We start from the raw sequence: 20171 nt of genomic DNA on the forward strand, positions 1-20171 counted from the left end.
TGAATCCTTCCCTCCCCCACCTCCCAATGTGTGCCTTTTGAGTCGTGACTCAGAGAAGGGCTTTTCGTTTCATTTAATTCCATTACTACTTACTCTTCCCCCTCTTCTTTATGGTATTCACCCTCTCATTCATTCTTTATTCTGTTCTCTTAGGTGCCTGTATACTGACACCAGTGGTCTCCTATTTATGGATACCTGCTTATGTATCAAACACCTGCTTCCTTTTGGTTGGCGTCAGCTTTCACTCCTTTTAAAAACAAATTGTAAGCCTAAACGCTACAACTTCAGAGACGAAAACTCAGCACTTTGCCCTCTGTTGCTCCTTACAGGTAAACAGAATCAAAACCCCAAGACAGATAGATGAACTGATTGAAATTGAGAGCGACACAGGAACATGGTTCAGGAGGTGCTCCGTTCGCATCCGCACAGAACTGTATGGAGTAAGTATCAAGCCCCTCTGACTCGCGGGCTCGCTTGTCGCTGGAGGTTAGTCAGAAACAGGGTTGGCAGAATCCACCCCGTGAGTGGGGCTCTTCCCCCTCCTGCCCAGGGCACCTGACTCCTGGTGTGGGACCAGGTAATGGGATTCCCTTGAGATCAGCGGGGTAGCCAAGATGTTGCTTTTTGGGGGGAGGGCAGGTGTTAAACAAGGAGTCCTACCAGTGACGGGTACACCAACATCTCGAGTTACTTTGTCTGTTGGAAGCTGATAAATACAAATTCCAGCATTTGGTGTCCTGTAGCCTTTAGCTTTGGAGAAGGCGATGGCACTCCACTTCAGTATTCTTGCCTGGAAAATCCCATGGATGGGGGAGCCTGGTGGGCTGCAGTCTATGGGGTCGCACAGAGTCGGACACGATTGAAGCGACTTAGCAGCAGCAGCAGCAGCCCTTAGCTTTTACACTTTAAGTCCAAATGAATCCAGCCCAAAGAAGAGGCAACAATTTTATAATTTGTCAGAGGGGGTTGGGAAGTAGAGTTGCCTAGGGACTGGCATAAGAAAACTAACTCTCTGATATTTTACAGATTTGGTTGACTTTTATGAGATGTTTCACCTACCCAGTCAGGGAAAATACCATAAAACTCACGATTGTGTGGTTCACGCTATCCTTTGGGTAAGTGGTCCTTACATTTTTGGCGAACAAAATCTTTAAATTTCCATACTATAACTCCCAAACTTGCTGCTTCCTTCTCTTATACTGTGTGATGCTATTAACTCTAGGATATTTTTTTTTTCATTTTAGATTTGCTAACAGAGTTTTTATCAAGCAATCATTTTCTGTATGTTGTCATAAAGCTGGGATGGCAAAACCAACAGTGTTTGGAAAGTTCAATAAGACCAAGGATGATTTGCTCGCATAATTTCTCCACTCTCTCCTCATTGGCGGAGCTCCATCCCCGCTGGCCTCTTTGTTCTTCCTCCAATGTGCCAGAACTTTCTTGAACATGTCCCATCTCGGGTCTGTGCCCTGCCCTCAGACATGGACCAGCTCATTTCTCTCCTCCTTTGAGGCTTTCCTCCTATGCCACCTTCACAGTGATACTTCCCCAAATACCTTTTTAAAACTGCAGCTTCCCAGTCCCCCTTCAGATTCCCTGTCCCCTTCTCAGCTTTATTATTCCCCATTGTGCCTTCTATCATCTTCTAATAGACAAAAAGCTTTTTAATTCTGTAGGAATAAAGAAAGCTGTGTCTTCCTCCTCTGGAAGCTCTGTGAGAACAGAGATTTTAAACTGTTTTGCTCACTGATATATGGTCCTGGGACAAAATAAGTGCTCAATAAATAGTTGTCAGGGCTTCCCAGGGGGCTCAGTGCTAAAGAATCATCCTGCCAATGTGGGGGACAAATTTAAATGCAGAGTTCCAAAGAATAGCAAGGAGAGATAAGAAAAGACTTCTTCAGTGATCAGTGCAAAGAAATAGAGGAAAACAATAGAATGGAAAAGACTAGAGATCTCTTCAAGAAAATTAGATATACCAAGAGAATATTTCATGCAAAGATGGACACAATAAAGGACAGAAATGATATAGACCTATCAGAAGCAGAAGATATTAAGAAGAGGTGGCAAGAATATACAGAAAAACTATGCAAAAAAGATCCTCATGACCCGGATAACCACGATGGTGAGATCACTGACCTAGAGCCAGACATCCTGGAATGTGAAGTCAAGTGGGCCTTAGGAAGCATCACTACGAACAAAGCTAGTGGAGGTGATGGAATTCCAGTGGAGCTCTTTCAAATCCTCAAAGATGATGCTGTGAAAGTGCTGCAGTCAATGTGCCAGCAAATCTGGAAAATTCAACAGTGACCACAGTACTGAAAAAGATCAGTTTTCATTCCAATCCCAAAGAAAGGCAATGCCAAAGAATGTTCAAACTACAACACAATTGTACTTATCTCACATGCTAGCAAAGAAATGCTCAAAATTCTCCAAGCCAGGCTCCCACAGTATGTGAACTGTGAACTTCCAGATGTTCAAGCTGGTTTTAGAAAAGGCAGAGGAACCAGAGATCAAATTGCCAACATCCTTTGGATCATCTAAAAAGCAAGAGAGTTCTAGAAAAATATCTACTTCTGCTTTACTGACGATGCCAGAGCCTTTGACTGTGTGGATCACAACAAACTGTGGAAAATTCTGAAAGAGATGGGAATACCAGACCACCTGATCTGCCTCTTGAGAAATCTGTATGCAGGTCAAGAAGCAATAGTTAGAACTGGACATGGAACAACAGACTGGTTCCAAATTGGGAAACGAGTACGTCAAGGCTGTATATTGTCACCCTGCTTATTTAACTTATATGCAGAGTATATCATGCGAAATGCCATGCTGGATGAAGCACAAGCTGGAATCAAGATTTCCGGGAGAAATATCAATAACCTCAGATATGCAGATGACACTACCTTATGGCAGAAAGTGAAGAACTAAAGACCCTTTTGATGAAAATGAAATAGAAGAGTGAAAAAGTTGACTTAAAACTCAACATTCAAAAAACTTAAGATCATGGCATCCAGTCCCACCACTTCATGGCAAATAGATGGGGAAACAATGGAAAAGTGAGAGACTTTATTGAGGCTTGATTTATCCAAAATCACTGCAGATGGTGACTGCAGCCATGAAATTAAAAGGCACTTGCTCCTTGGAAGAAAAGCTATGACAAACCTAGACAGAATATTAAAAAGCAGAGACATTACTTTACCAACAAAGGTCCATCTAGTCAACGCTATTTTATTAGATGGTTTTTCTAGTAGTCATGTATGGATGCAAGAGTTGGACTATAAAGAAAGCTGAGCACCGAAGAATTGATGCTTTTGAACTTGTTGGAGAAATCTCTTGAGAGTCTCTTGGACCATAAGCAGATCAAACCAGTCAATCCTAAAGGAAATCAGACCTGAATATTCACTGGAAGGACTGATGTTGAAGCTGAAACTCCAATACTTTGGCCACCTGCTGAGAAGAACTGACTTATTGGATAAGACCCTGATGCTGGGAAAGACTGAAGGCGGGAGGAGAAGGGGACGACAGAGGATGAGATGGTTGGATGGCATCATCAACTCGATGGACATGAGTTTGAGTAGGCTCTGGGAGTTGGTGATGGACAGGGAAGCCTGGCATGCCACAGTCCATGGGGTGGCAAAGAGTCGGACAAGACTGAGCAACTGAACTGAACTGAATGCAGAAGTCAAGGAGATGCAAGTTCAGTCCCTGGGTCAGGAAGATTCCCTGGAGGGGAAAATGGCAACCCACCCCAGTATTCTTGTCTAGAGAATCCCACAGACAGAGGAGCCTGGCAGGCTACACTCCATAGGGTCGCAGAGAGTGGACACAACTGAAGCGACTTAGCATGGACGCATGCAAGTTTCTACTATATGCTAAACACTGGCTAGATCCAAAGAAAAAGCAAAACAAATGTCTTGCTCTTGAAATATGAAGAGTTACAGGATAATATCTATGATTTCTTTTGTTTACTTACCTGTTATTGACCACATTTTAAGCTTTATAATTTCCTTATAAAGTCCCTGAAACTTCACACAATGTGTAGCATTCAGTGGCTATCCAGTAAACACTGGCTGAAGAAATGGAACGTAGCAGAAACTCCTCCATGTTATTGATGATGAATGTTCCAGGGTGTCATGCTTCCCTCATTGTTGACATTTTTGAAGATTTACATCCTCTGGATACAAATAGAGAGCCCTGCAGAGTTGCTGCCTCCAGAGTCATTTCATATTCAGTGGCCACCACTCATACCCCTGCAGTAATTATTTCATGATATGTGAAGACAAGAGGCTGGAATCTATGGAATCCTGAGGCAGAGATGGTTCAGGAATCCTGTTGACAATGCTGATGATAAAAACGACTTAGCCTTTTGAGCACTCGCTATGTGCTGGGTATTTTGCATTTCATTTAATCCAAGCAGTTACCCGGGGAGGTGGTTACTCTCATCATTCTGATATTAGAGATGGCAGGTAACTGATGCTTTGATAACTTGCCCAAGATCCCATGGCTGGTAAGTGGCAAGGCCAGGATTCTAAACCTAGCTTGTCTATATGCACAAGTGATTCTCATAACCACTTCTTCCGCTGTGTAGCTCAGTGTAACTGGGGATAAATCAGAGCAGTGGTTCTCAAACTTGAGTATCAGAAGAGTTCCTTGGAGGACTCCACCCCACAGTTTCTGATTCAGCAGGTCTGGATGAGGCCCGAGGGTCTGCATTTCTAACAAGTTCCCAGGTGATTCTGATGGTGCTGGTCCAGAGACCCTGCTTTGGGTGGGAAGCACCAGTTTAGAGCCGCATTGTCCAGTGAAGATATAACATCAGCCACGTGCATCATTTTAAATGTCCTGGCGGTCACATTTAAAAAGGGGTGGAAAAAAAGGAAAAGGAAACTGGTGAAACAAACTTTAATAATATATCTTATTTTACTTGTTTTGTCCAAAATGTTATCATTTCTTGACATTTAATCAATACGATTAATGACCTAATTTTACATTTTTCCCATACATATGTCTCATCTGGACTGGTCACATTTAACTGCTCATACCTGTGGTTAGTGGCTACTGCTTTGAAGATCATGGCAGCGTGGCTTAGCTGTAACCTGTTAGAATAACATACTACCAGCGAGAGGTAGAAAGTGGGCAATAACCTGGCTTTTCCAATAAATACTTAAATGGCCTTTTTCCCAGCCTTGAACCTTGAGGGCATGGGCTCTGCCCCCAGGCTAACAGGACCACAGTAGTGAAGGAACCAAGAAAAATCATCCGTTAATAAAGAGGTCATTCTCTAAGGGCCCTCACAGTTTGGGGACCCCAGGAGTTTGTAGCTAGAGACTAGGAGATAGGATTCTTCAGTGCAGCCTGAGGGGATGAGGAGAAACCTCTGGGCCAGGATATGCCTGTGTAGGATAGAATTCTTACACATGTCTCTTTCCCAAGGAGAGACTCAGGACCTGAGATTCTCCAGGGAAACCCAGGCCATCCCTCTAGCTTGATTCTTGCAGACCTGTGATGAGGAAGGGCCAATGAGATTCCTATTTGATGACCCATAATGCTAAGGGACGGGGGTGGGGGTAGGGGGAGTGGGGCACAGTCCTAATTAGCAGTGCTTCTCCAGGAACCACTACCTCTCTGAAAATAGCAGGGAGATGGTCATGGCCACTAGAGTGCCGGCACCTTTAGAGACACCTTTATAGCATGCACCCACTGGGTCTCCAGGTGACGGCCATGGCCACAGCTCCGGCAGCAGCTCCAGGTGAAGTGACGGGAAAAGATGGTTTCTCTGTGATATGGAATCCTGAAATGTGATCATTCTTTAAAAAGGATCAAGCTCTGAGCCTTTGGAGTGGGAGCATTGACTCCAAGACTCTAGACTCTAGGGAGTATCAAACAGTGAGAACTCACACAAAGGAAACCATTTAGATACAAGACCAGGCATCACCCAACCAACAGAGGCATCCTGTGCAGGATGCCTCATCTAAACAACAAACAAAGCAAAAATATAAACCCAATCATCAGCAGACAGGATTACCACCTCACTCGGCCTTGCCCATCAGAGGAAAAACAAACAAATGAAAAAAACCCAGCACAAATCTCACCCAATACGAAGCTTACACAAACCACTGGACCAATCTTAGGAGAGCACAAACCAAAAGGAAGAAAGAATTCAACCTTGAAGGCTGGGAAAAGGAGACCTCAAACACAATAAGTTTAATAATAATAATAATGAAAAGACAGAGAAATACTACACAAATGAAGGAACAAACTAGAAACACAGAAGTCCAAAAAAAAAAAAATGAAGAGGAAAATAGACAAACTACCTGAAAAAGAATTCAGAATAATGATAGTAAAGATGATCAAAACCCTTGAAAGCAAACACCTTTACAAACTCACATTTCTTTGTCTTTGCAGGTACTACGGATTATCTGTTTGGTTCCCCGATGTCATTAAACATCTGCAGTCGAATGTGTTGAAAAATGTAGATGAACCAAAAGTGAAATTTTCAAATGCAACTATTAACTTTACAATGGCAAATCAGATTATTACCGGAATGGAATGTGACAATGGCAGGTCCAGAAACTTTTAAATCATTTAATCCTACCTCATCTTAAAAATGTATTTCTTATTTGCCTTCATAACACTAAAATATGCGTATGCACAATTTTTTTTCAGTTTGTACATGTAGTCATTTTCAGACTGAATTCAAATGCTTCCAAATGCCCTTTAAAGAAAAGATACACGTATATCAGTGAATTCACTTAAATTACTTCTTAAACTGAGCTACTTCCCATTTGTAAAGGAGTGAAATTGACTGGTATGAAAACAAAATTCAGAGAGGCCCTGGAAAGCGAGCAAAATAAGTTATGGAAGGGAAGAGTAAGGATTATGAGAAAACAGGTTATAGTGTTATTTAACTCAAAGAGGAAATCTGACATGTAATTTCACGCCTGTTCTTTGTCTCTGGAAAAGGGGGCTGCTACTCTTCAGAATTCCTCCCTTCTCCACTATGCTGGTTCAAGAATTGGGGTTAAGTTGTATCAGAGAAAGTTTCAGTTAAAGAATTGGAATGATTTTCCAAAGTTAAGGGCTTTAAAAATAGAAGATAAGTTAGCAAAGGACATTTTTGAGTATGGAGTGTGGAACTCCTCGTGATGAGGAGGAAGAACTGATTCAAGAAATGGTCTGGTTTATTTTTTTGGAGATGGAAAAGGACAGACAAGGCCCTTGTTTCTACCCATTATTTATCTGAGCAAATGGTTGCTGGTATGACTTTCTGTTGGTTTACATCATTCTTAGGAAATCCTCCCAATTTAAAAAGAGATCAAAGTAAAAATCAAACATAATTGATAAAAGTTTCTCTGGGCAAAAACCAGTTTGGAAAGATGAAAATTAATTCTGTGGGATGCTTATGGTTTGTGTAATGAAAAGGAGAGTTACCAACTAGGAGGTAGCTATATGGATTGGCAATTCACTGGGAGGCCTGATCCACAGAGGATCACCTTTACTCTCCCTCCCAAAATACTGACTTGAATCTGTACTTGTTTTTCTACAGAAATCTTGGAGTCAAGTGCTCTAGAATTCTAGGTTGAAAATTGACTTCATTATTTAAAAATTATTGTAATCCCATTAGAAATTTCTAGTATGTCATATTTAAAAAAAAATATGACAGTATGGTCATATGGTCTCCAATATGGTCAATCATGGAGAAATTCTTTACTTTGGCAATGTAATGATTAATAATTTTAATAACATTAAAATCCTTGTAAAGCCCATAAGTTTATTTTAGAAGGTGATAGAAAAAAGTTTTTTTGTCTTTCATGGAAATTTGAAATACCACTAACTAACTCAGTTTTTAAAAATAGTTTTCCTGTTCAGCCTTCTAAAATGGCAATTCTTCGTGTACTGATAAGGAGTGGCCTCTGAAGTAGACTCTGAGGAGAACAAAGCAAAGTGTAGAGTAGTGTCTGCAGAGCGCTCCCTGAAGAGCATACGAGCAAATGACAATAGTGGTCCTCTCTGGGAAAAAGAACTGGGTAGCTTGAGGATGGGAGGGCAAAGACTTACTTTTTCCTTTTTGAACATTTTGAATTGTTCTCCATGTGTGTTCTATGCAGATAGCATCCCCTGGGGGGAGGAAAAATTGTTTCCCCTTTCCAAATGCAGTTTCACTTCAGAAAATTAGTGATCTTCTTAAAATGTGCCATGATTTACCCTCCTTCTGTAGATAGATTTATGGCTTAGGCGATCTTCCTCTGAACTCCTAGAGTAGGGGGTGAATGTTTTATGGAGGTTGGTCTCGTAGGCACTTAGCGCATTCTGAGCTGACAAATGCAGTCTGGCATTAGAGTGAGGATAATTTTTAAAATCTCAATAGTAAATTACTTTTAAGTCATCTTCCTTGCCTAAGAGGATTGGTCCCTTTCTGCCCTAACAACACTGGTATATGGTGTATTAACTTCTTCCCCAGTTGAATAAGCATTTTCCTCTCAATGACTGGTGAAGGATACATTCACAGTCTCTTAATACATTACCAAGACACATTGATAGATATGTATACATGTCTCCCAAGGGTCTTTATCAACACTTAATATCTGAACCATAAACTCTTCTAAGATGTCAGAATGATTGTGACTATTATCATCTCCACCTTCCCTCTTGCATCACCCAAAATGAATCAGAGCAAGTTTCATCATTCTACCATTTCCAAAAATAGGCTGAGCTATGGTCATTCAGCTTGGTTTGAGGAACACCTCTTGGCACTGAGAAGAAAAATATTCTTGGAAATGACTGTGAGCAATAAGTTTCTTGACCCTTGAGATAATCATTCGTCACATAAGTGATTCTCCCATCCTCTCTTTAAGATAATTGGAAGTCCCTACACTAGAATAAAGAGTCTTCAGGTTATCAGCTTTGGAAATAAAAGTAAGCATGGGAACACATGCTCAAGTTACAGCTGTTAACCCCAAATAGAGAATTTTCAAATAAAGGCATATGTGAAGGAGCAAGAGGGAGGATAGGATTAAAAAACAAAGAATCGGTAGCCACAGGTAATCTCCAAGCTCAATGCCTTCAACTGTATACCCCACAAACACCCTTTTACCAACATTGCTGAAGCCTACATGAAGTTATTTTGGATGCCATCTCTTTTTCTGGTGGAAAATAATATTGGGAGCAATGAGATAGTCAAAAGGACAGGCTCCATGAGGAAGAGGGGGGAGAGCTAAGAGTGTAGAAAACCCAGAAGCCACTGTCCTTTTTAATTAAGAGAGTCCATAGTGGAACCTCAGGTAACCCTCTTCAGTATTCTTTCCTGGAGAGCCCCATGGACAGAGGAGCCTGGTGGGCTAAAGACCATCGTGTCGCAGAGTCAGACATGACTGAAGCGATTTAGCACAGCCCGTAGGGGAACATCACATCTCTAAATCTGTTTGACTTAACTTTGTACCCTGATAGACACAATCATTGACATGAATTTTTTGTGTGTGTTGGACAGATTTGCAGGGATCAGGTTCAAATCCATAACTTTCGAAAATTCAGTTTTTAAGTCCTGCACCTTTGAGGATGTGACTTCAGTCAACACCTACTTCAAGAACTGCACATTTATTGAAACCGTTTTTAACAAAACAGGTAGGTGTGCCACTTAACCCTGCCTGGGTCCTCTTCACAGCCCTGGCTCTTGGCAGAGACGTGATACCTATTTGGTGATAGGTGTGGGCAGACGCTTATGGGGGAAGTGAATGTTAAAGTATAAATGAACAAACTCCCTCCATCAGGTTGGATCAAAGCTGAGCTTGTAGTGACTGTTTTTGTCGTATTTAATGCAGATGGAACAGGCTGAGCTCAAAGTTGGCAAAAAATAATAATAATAATAATCCTGTGGTGAATAATTTTTAAAGCAGAGAATTAACCTGTAGTCATTTGACAGTCTTGATTTCAAACTCTGCTGTTAGCTTAAGTGAGCTGGCCTGAACTACAGTCTACAGAGATGGACAGTACATGCTCAGTCACATACAGTCTTTTAATTCAATCCACTTAATGGAGTCTAGGAAACATCCCAGGGAAAAAGTTGAGGGAAGCAAACATTGACTGAACACTGACTATATGCTGGTTCCTACCTCAGGTTATTAGACACTCACTGTCCTGTTTAATTTTCACGATAGCTGAAGCTTCAAAAACTGCAGTAATTTGGCCACAGTTGTTCAGCTGGTCACAGCTGACATATGAGCCCAGGCTCGTCTGATCGCACAGCCCTGCTCTATCACCCCACACATTGGTCGCTCTGTCCCATGAGGTCAAAATAATGGCCCAACACCAGCAGAAGGACCAGCGCCACTTTGTTACCAGCCCTGGCTTCTTGATGCTCAGACAGGAGCCACCTCTGCCTAGCTCCAAGTGAGGATGGGGTCAGGGTTCTTAGGATTTGTTTAAACAGTGGTCCCTCACTGTCTTCCAACCCATTCAACCTCAGGAGACCAGCTTTTTAGGCCGATTTTGATCAGCGAGGATAACTGTTTTGATCCTCGTTACCTTTCAGCAGAACCCACCATCATCTGCAACGCCTTTTGGCTAGATCCAAGTTCAGGACAAAAATCAGCAGTGAATGCTGGTGACTGTCCAATGAGACCAACTCTGGTTCCTCCGTGGGTTCTTTCATTTAAACCTTCACTTGCAAATTCAGCCTCAAGGACCCAAGGGAAGTCCTTTTTCTTCTCACTGCCTCAGAGCCCTATAAAATGGCAGTAGTAAGGCTGATTCATGCACATTTTAGAACAAATTATTTTTGTAATTGTAGTGTAAAAGCTATTAGTACTCTAATGATGGTCCTTACGTAACATGATAATTAGAACAAAGTAACAACATAAAGGAGTCAGCAAGCAGTATAATTAGCAATGACCAACCATAAGAAATCAGAATAATTGGACTTAATTTATTCCTTTATGCAATAAAGGGATTCCTTCCTTCAGCTGCATTGGGACCCTGTAACCCAGGGTACTTGACTAGACCCTGTGCCTTGGCCAGCTCTGAAACCCTCAGGGAGCTTCCAATACCATGGTTTTTTTCTGAATTCTTGGCAAGCTTGCTCATATGGGTGTGCCAGCCTGATGCACTGAACTGTCTTTCTTTGTGTCCGCAGATTTTGAGCCATATAAATTCATTAACTGCAGATTTCAAAACAGCACATTTTTGTACAACAAGACAGGATGCCAGTTTACCTTTGATGATGACTATAGTGCCTACTGGATTTATTTTGTCAACTTCCTGGGGACACTGGCAGTGTTGCCAGGGAACATCGTGTCTGCTCTCCTGATGGACAGAATTGGGCGCTTAACGATGCTAGGTATGTGCTTGGCTTCGTGTAAAACAGAGGAGCTGCCCTTGCGATCTAGAGGGAGCCTGTCTCCTGCTACCCTCCCCACCCCCCTAGGATTTGCATCCCACAGAAATGAGGAGAAATTTCCTAAGACCTTTCATTAAGACTAAATTTTAGTAAAAAAAAAAAAATATATATATATATATATATATATGTCTAATTACATCTCATTTGAACCACTTCTGTGAGTTAACAGACTGAAAAACTAATTATGTGTGACTAATGTCTATTCTTCTACTTAGGTAGCTGAGTAATTGGTGATGTGTGTTTCATGCTTGCTGTGTTCAGAAGGTAGTTGAGAGGTAAAGCTTATATACAGATAAATGTACCGGTAGCTGAGCTTTTTGAACCCAGAGTGCAGTTTCCTCTTGGGATTCAGTTTTGCTGTGAGATCTCAGAGAACCAGGGGTCCTTGCTCTACTGAGATAACAGGAAACACCCCCACCTTTTGTCTGCTACGTTGGCAGGTGGCTCTATGGTGCTTTCGGGGATCAGTTGTTTCTTCCTTTGGTTTGGCACCAGCGAATCCATGATGATAGGCATGCTGTGTCTGTACAATGGGCTGACCATCTCGGCATGGAACTCTCTTGATGTGGTCACCGTGGAGCTGTACCCTACAGATCGGAGGTATGTTGAAATGGGCCTCCAGCAAGAGGTGCTCTGAGCCCCATGGGACCACTGAAAATCAGCCAAACTGTCATTTCCTCCCCAAAGCGAAATTCCAAAGAAAAAAAATCTGGCTTATGAAGTTGTAGGTTCTATTCATGTCTTTCATTTATTCTTCATTTTTTAATAAGGCCAAACATGATTTCTTCTTCATTGACTATTACACTCAGTACCATAAAAATGTTATTACTTTGAAAACAGTTTGTAGATTAGTTTCACAATTTGAAAACATTCCTGGGGATTCATGATGATTGCTGAGAAGGGAAAGTCATGAATTCAGTGCTAAATATTACGTTGGAATAGTTACAATGGAAATTGTTCCCAGATCTTTACAGCTTTATTTTATTTACAGCTAGATATTTTTATAGCAATATATGTATTATATAGTTAACTATATGTAATATGTGTATTATATAGTTAAACATATATTCAGTATTAGCATTAATATATATACTAAATATTATAGTTACATTTAACTATAATGTGGTATGGGAAAATCAGGTTTGCCTAGGAACTGTGAAGGCTTTTGAGTATACATGAGTATTTAATTTATTAGACATTAATAACACATTGAAGTAACACTTTGAGTATTTGTTTTATTTTTATTTATTTTGGCTGTGCTGGGTCTTTGTTGCTGCACAGGCTTTTCTCTAGTTAGGGGGTTGGGGGCGCTCTCCAGTTACAGGCAGTGAGGGCAGCTAGAGAGTGCAGTGCACGGGCTGCTCATTGCGGAGGCTTCTCTTGCTGGGGAACATGGGCTGGAGGGCTCACAGGCTTCAGCACTGCAGCACGTGGGTTTCGTAGCCACAGTTCCCGGGCTCTCGAGCACAGGCTCAGCACTGGTGGCACCTGGGCTTGGTAGCTTCGATGCTCGTGGGATCTTCCCAGATTAGGGATTGAAGCCATGTCTCCTGCATCGGTAGGTGGATTGGTTACCACTGAGCCACCAAGGAAGCTCTGAAGTTTTTTTTTTTAAACCTGATTGTGTTTTTGAGGTATAGTTGATGTTAAGTATAAAAGTTTCAGATGTACAACATAGTGACTCACAACTTTTAAAGGCTATATCCATTTATAGTTGTTAGAAGATATTGGCTATATTCCATGTGTTATGCAATAGGTCCTTGCAGCTGGTTTATTTTATACATCTACTCATATATTTTAAAAAGAACATGTTGGGGAATATAGTAGCTAGCAGGAGTTACTCGGGCAATGAAGCCAGTGAAGAGAGTTAACCATGACCATGACTTAGCTTGCTGGCTATGAGGAAGATACAGTGAAGCAGGGAGGGATCAGCTGCAAGAGCCTCTGTGGACCCCTCATTGGTCCTGAGAAGGTCTTTACCTCATGTTTGCAAATGCCTAGATGAGCTCTGCATTAAGGCAACACGGAGAGGTCTCCAGAACACACCTCTTGACCTTGCCGGTCTGTTGAAGGGAAGCCCAACACATTTCCAGTGACCACAAAAAGATCACCATTAGAATATAATTACGCGTCTGTTCCCAAAATGGAGACATGAAGACTCTGCACTTCATATCATAAAAAGGACAAAACAGGAGGGCCTTAGGGTGGAGCTTCAGCAGCCGATTCATTAGAAGAATAGGAGCCCTGTTTTGCCGTTTGCCACACGTGAAGACAAATGGCCTTTGCCTTTTATTTTGTGCCTGCTCTGTCACCATGGAGCCCTGTCTGCTAGAGCATGGAGTCAGGATTCTCTGGACTTTGAAGTGGAGGAGGGTTTTTCCTAGGACAGTGTAGAGACATTTGGGATATCAATTTTCACTGATCCTGAGTCCCTTCTTTTATTTATTGGCCACAGTGGGGTACATTTGCTGCACGCCCAGACTTTCTAACTTATATTTCTTCTTCATGAATTTCTATTACCAAGCTTACAGGAACCCTATATGTTCTCCTGTATCCACCTCCCTGCAGACCATTGGGAACTCTGATGGACTTCTCCTTATCAGATATTCTAATTAATAACCTCCTGTTGATAACTTAGGCTCTGAAAGGGACCATGCAACCCATGTCCAGCATCTCCTTCCTTCTTTAAACCAACAGTAGTTCTCTTTTGTGGGCAAGCTCCTGGGATGGATGTCATGGATCTTGGACGAGGGTGCTGCCAAGGCAAGATCAAGACTCTGCAGCTTTATTTCATGCTCATTCTGTAAACTGGGCCCAGGTGTGGATTAAACTAGACATTTAAACTAAGCCCCTCCTCATTAAAGCAAAGTTATTTCATAGACTGCAACCTTTTAATTTTGCATTATAAAAGTTTGATACTATTTTAGATGAAATCAGCCCCCTATCCCTCTGCTATAGAATGGAAGGATAAAGGGTGAGTACTCTCCTGTGGCAAGAACCTGGCTTAAAAACAAAACACCATGAACTGGGCAGGTCGTCCATGAGAAACATGGACCTGCTGTGTTTCTGTCTTCAGAAAGGTTAAACATCAAGCAAGATAAAGATAGAAATTGCTCTGTGTATTAGTTCAGGATCTCTGAGAAGCAGCAGACAAAATGGGATTAAACATGCACAGATTTTGTTAAAGGAAATGCAAGTTATGAGAGAAAACAGGGAGAGAGGTGTAGTCTGGCCACAATGCAAGCCTGAGCCCATGAAAGAGTGAAGAAGGAAGACCAGTTGTGTGGAAGTGTTCCAGGCCACCAGTGAGCAGTCTCAGGAAGGCTTGGCATTGCTGTGCTAAAAGCCAGCTTCAGAGGGGTCCTGCTTGTCCTGGGGGCACCAGCCTGCCACAGTGTTCCTCTTACATTCCGTTACTGGAGCAGTGAAACCTGGAAATGCATTTTCAGAGCATGGCAGCTGGACCAGGGCTCAGAAATTGGCAAAGTGCATCCTCACTTTGACCATGCTGCTGCTAGCAAATATTCTCTACCAGTTAATTTGATGTTGCAAGATAATATACAGGAAGTCACTTTCTTAAATGATGGAGAGATAACTTATCTGCCAGAGCTGCATTGCCAGCACCATAATGAGTTAGCTGGCACGACCTACGCTGTTTCAGGCTAAAACCTTCTCTTCTATCTCCGCTGCGGTCCTCTGGGTCTCATGGGAGGGCTCCACTGAACTGTGGCTCAGCTGTTAGAGGTAAACCCCAAGTGTTTTGTGTGTGGTACCCTCTGGCTTCCTCTCCCTGTGGCAGGAGAATAGAATACATCCCAACAAACACTTCTATTGTTTCATACCAGAACTTTAGCACTGTCAGCTCCTCGCCCAGTTTCTAGAATCTGTCCTTAATGATCAGAAAAGAACACTCTGACTAAAAAGTAGCCTCATGAGCCATTTAATAGCCAACTCCTATCAGAATCCCAGGGCAAATGATTCTATTCAGGGAACATAACTTAGGATATAATCTAAGTGCTATGAAAGTTGTAACACTTGAAAGCCACACTTGTCACCCACAGTACGGACTTGGTCTGTGATGTTATACCTCTGACTCTTAGTAGGGGTTACATTTGCATTGACTGTGAAAGCACCGTTCATCTCTATAGAGCTTACCACTGGATCTGCAGGGCATTTCAGGACCTACTCTGAAGAGGTGCTCTGTCTCTTCACTTCATATGATAGAAATTAGTAATTCCTCACATTCCCTTCCCTGCTGTGCATCAAGAGACAGAGTCTCTGTGTCAGGGTTACATCTCCAGGGGCCAGATGTTTGCTTTGCTCCCCCTCATCTTGCTTTGCTCTCTTGTGTTCTTGTATTATTAGTTTTGTCTTTTATGCATGTGTGCATGCTACGTCACTTAAGTTGTGTCTGATTCTTTGCAACCCTATGAACTGTAGTCTGCCAGGCTCCTCTGTCTATGGGATTTCCCAGGCAAGAATGCTGGAGTGGGTTGCCTTGCCTTTATCCAGGGCATCTTCCTGACCCAGGGATCGAACCCACATCTCCTGTGGCTCCTGCATTGCAGACGGATTCTTTACTGCTGAGCCACCCGGGAAACCCTTTGTCTTTTATAAGCTACTCTCAATTGTATAATAAAGAGGCAGGAAATGTTGAAATTAAAATTGTGTGTACTTATTGAGCAGCACCTTTTCTGTGCCAGAGAAAATAAAGCTGAGCAGTCACTGCAAACACTTTTTTAAAGGAAAAGTTGGGCTTTTTTTTTTTTTTTTCCTCCATGCTCAATACTTTACTTTTGGCCACCAAATATGGAGCTATTTTTTCCCCAATACCAAGTAATTCTTTAATTCCCAGTAGACACCAATTGGATGTTCTAAAATGTAACTCAGTTCTGATATAATCTACCATGGAGATCAGATCAGATCAGATCAGCTGCTCAGTCGTGTCCGACTCTTTGCGACCCCATGAATCGCAGCACGCCAGGCCTCCCTGTCCATCACCAACTCCCGGAGTTCACTCATGGAGAAGGGAATGGCAACCCACTCCAGTATGATTGCCTGGAGAATTCCATGGACAGAGGAGCTTGGTGGGCTACAGTCCATGGGGTCGCAAAGAATCTGACATGACTGAGTGACAAGCGTGTGTGCGAGTACGTGCGCACATGCACACATACGCACGTACACACGCGCGCGTGCACGGACACACACACACACACACACACACACACACACACCTGGAGATAGCATCAGATTCCACAAGTGAAAGACTCGATTCCCGCAAGAGTGCCTTCACTTCAGACCCCAAACACAAGTCAGATTATCACCTGTACATCTGACCAACTGGCTGCACAGTGGAGTTCTCACGACCCCTCCTCAGATTTGATAACTTGGCAGAACGGTTCACAGAACTCAAGGAAACATGTCCTCGCATTTACTGATTTATTATAAGAGATTCCCGCTCAGGAGCAGCCAGACAGAAGAGATGCACACATTGGGCAAGGCGTGAACAGCAGGGGGAGCACGGCGCTTTGTGCCCCATCCAGGCCCACCCCTTCCCAGTGCTTCTGTGCTCTCGCCAACCGGGAAGCCCATCAAATCTTGTTGTTCAAGAGATTTTATAGAGCTTCATCTCCAGCCCTGTGTCCTCAACTCTCTAAACAACCTCTAATCCCTTGCTCTTTTCTGGTAATGATGCCAAAATTCAGCCTTTGTACACCGGTGCCTTATCAAATCTCCAAGACAGTTTTGGGTGAAGTAGAAAAGAATGAGTTTATTGCTTTGCCAGACAAAGAGGGACACACAGGCTCTTACCCTCGAAAACTGTCCCAACCCCAGGAGATTTGGTGAGGAGTTATTATAGCAAGTTATTATAGTTTAAGGGCAGGGCTGCTGATTAGATTAGAGTGTGTGATTAGGGCCTACACTCCTTTATTCTATTTTTAACACCAAAAACATTTGTATTGGGGTATAGCCCTTAACAATGTTGGGATAGTTTCAGGTGAATAGTGAAGGGACTCAGCCATATATACACATGTGTCTATTCTCTGGTCTCAGGTAATCTAATGAGTTCTGGCCTCAGGTGGTCTTCTTGAAGAGCTTCTCTGGGTTCTTTAATCTGGAATGAAGAATGCTGACATCTTCCATTTGTTGGGGGTTTTAGTTGTCTGTGCTCAGTCTGTCCTACTCTTTGTGACCCCATGGACTGTAGCCCACCAGGCTCCTCTGTCCATGGAATTTTCTGGGCAAGAATACTGGAGTGGGTTGCCATGTCCTGCTCCAAAGGACCTTCCTGACCCAGGGATCCAACCCTAGTCTCTTGCATCTCATGCGTTGGTAGGTGGGTTCTTTACCACTGCATACCCAGAAAGCCTTAAAGATATGTCTGTGTGTATCCCTTGAGGTAGAATCAGGACCTGCCCCAGGTCCTGATTTTATTGTTTCTTGGCTCCTCCCTTGTCTCAGCGTCCCTTCCCTTCCCTGATTAGCAATAGTTCGAATCTGCCCCTGGGACTCAAGGAGACCTCATGGAGGCTGGAGTCTATTCCCTACAAACAAGGAATGGGGGACACGGAGAGGCCTTAGTGCTCAGAAGCCCCACAGGGTCCTGCTAAGTTTCAATTACATATCACCATAACAGATATAATAGTAATGGAAATATTTGGTGAGCATTACCAAAATGTGACGCAGAGACAAGAAGTGAGCAAATACTGCTGGGAAAATGATGCTGATAGACTTTCTAGACCCAGAGTTGCCACAAATGGTCAATTTGTTAAAAAATACAGTATCTTTCAAGTATAATAAAATGATGTACAGTAAAATGAGCTATGTCTGTGCATAGGGTAAGGTCCAGAAGACTCCTGAGTACAGGAGCTTACGTCATCCTAGAGTTTGGGGTGCACTGCCCTGCCAGCATGTGGATGCGTTCACCAGTCTGAAGCTCTCTAGATTTATGAAGAGTTCATTATGTGAGCATGATTGATTAAATCATTGGCCACTTGTAATTGAACTCAATCTTCAGCCTCTGTCCCCTCCCTAAGGTGGGGCAGGATAGGCTGAAAGTTCCAGGCCTCTCATCATATGGTTAGTTTTTATAGAGACCAACCCCATCTTGAAGCAAACTAGGAAGCCCTCAAATTAAAACAATGGTAATATATAATTTTCTTTTATTATGCAGAAAATCCAAGGTTTTAAAGACTGATAAAAAAAAACTCATGTTAACTGGAAGGGGTGATGGTAAAATTACTGCTTAGAGACTGTTGTGGGAATTCTAAAAACAGGTGCAACATTTTTGGAGGGGAGAATCTAGCAACCTAACTGTTTCTCCCTATAGGTAAAGTGCTTCTTCTGGCTGCTTTCAAAATTTTTTTCTTTGTCTTGGTGTAGATTTCTTTGGGTTATCACATTTGGGATTCCTTCAGCTTCTTGGATCTGTAGATTTGTGTCTCTTGCCAAATTTGTGAACCATTATTTCAAATTTCAGCCATCATTTATTTGAATACTTTCTCTTCTCCTCCTTGGACTCCAGTGACATAAGTATTAGATCTCTTGTTATGGTCCTACAGGTTGCTGATGCCCTTTTTTTAAGTCTATTTTCTGTTTTTCAAATTAGATTTCTATCATTCTACCTTCAATTTACTGATTCTTTCACTTCTCTCCTTCATTCTGCTGTTGAGCCTGAACACTAAGATTTTTATTTTGGTTATTGTATTTTCATTTATAAAATTTCAATTTGGTTCTTCTTTATGTCTTCTATTTCTTTCCTGAGACTTTATATCTTTTCTATTTTTTGATGATGTGCTCTATATTTCAAGTGTGTTCAAGAGTTTCAAGCATGTTCATAATACCCAAGGATTGAACCCGGGTCTCCTGCATTACTGGCAGATTCTTTACCATCTGAGCCATTAGGGAAGCCCTCATAATTGCCTACTGAAGCCTTACTATCATGATGGCTTTAAAATCTTCATCAGATAATGTTAACATTTCCGTCATCTCAATGTTGACATCTCTTTATTGTCACTTTCTATTTGAGATCTTCCTGGTTATTCAGATGACAAGTAGTATTCAATTGAAAGCAGTCATTCTGATCTTATTAAGCCTTTAGTTTTGGTTGGCTTCCCCAAACACCTCTCTTGGAGGAGAAGGGATGCCACCCATTACTGCCTGGAAGTAGATGTCCAGGTTCCCATTCAACCTCCATTGACACCCAAGAAAGGGTATCCTCATTCCTGCTGCACAGGGGTGGGAGTCCAGGCTCCCCTCATGATTATTGATACTGTGGAGGGAAAGAAGAGACAAGCTCATTACTGGCCAGGAGGGATGAAAATCCTAGCTTCCTGCTTAGCCTTCCCCCACACCACCCCAGTGGTGATGTTGAGGCCCCTCATTACAGGCCCATGAGGGTGGAAGTCCAGATGCTCCACTCGACCTTTGTTGGTGTGGCTGGCAGTTGAGTTACAATTTTTTTCTGGTATTTGGTTGGAGAAGAGAGGTTATCATCTAAATATTTTCTGTCTTGCTAGGATGCCTCTATCCTGGCCCTTTGGGTAGAGAGAGCAGGCTTTGGTTCGGGTGTTACTTAAATCTGTACCTGTTGGTATTTCCTTTTGCCAGCTTCTTAAGTTCCAAGTCTCAGATCTATGAAGCAAAAAGAAAATGCAGGAACTCACCATTACCCAGCTCTGTAGCAGCTCTGCCATTTTTCTTTATTTTCCAGAGTCGTCTTAGGTTTATTTTATAACATTGAGGACTTTTAGCTATGTTTAATAGGAAGAATAAGAAA

General features: G+C 42.3%; 1 protein-coding gene across 3 annotated transcripts in view; it reads left to right on the forward strand.

Moving 5' to 3' along the window:
- Nucleotides 1-20171, forward strand: part of SV2C (synaptic vesicle glycoprotein 2C) — a 220643-nt gene that overhangs the window by 186359 nt on the left and 14113 nt on the right. For all 3 annotated transcript variants that reach the window (XM_005211209.5, NM_001192019.1, XM_059890561.1), the window contains 6 exons: nt 330-440; nt 1027-1115; nt 6406-6564; nt 9488-9621; nt 11129-11332; nt 11833-11992. In XM_005211209.5, coding sequence (XP_005211266.1) covers nt 330-440; nt 1027-1115; nt 6406-6564; nt 9488-9621; nt 11129-11332; nt 11833-11992 — 857 coding nt within the window. The remainder of the gene's footprint in view (nt 1-329; nt 441-1026; nt 1116-6405; nt 6565-9487; nt 9622-11128; nt 11333-11832; nt 11993-20171) is intronic.

This window comes from Bos taurus, chromosome 10 (genome assembly GCF_002263795.3).
Source record: "Bos taurus isolate L1 Dominette 01449 registration number 42190680 breed Hereford chromosome 10, ARS-UCD2.0, whole genome shotgun sequence".
Classification (NCBI taxonomy): Eukaryota; Metazoa; Chordata; class Mammalia; order Artiodactyla; family Bovidae; genus Bos; species Bos taurus.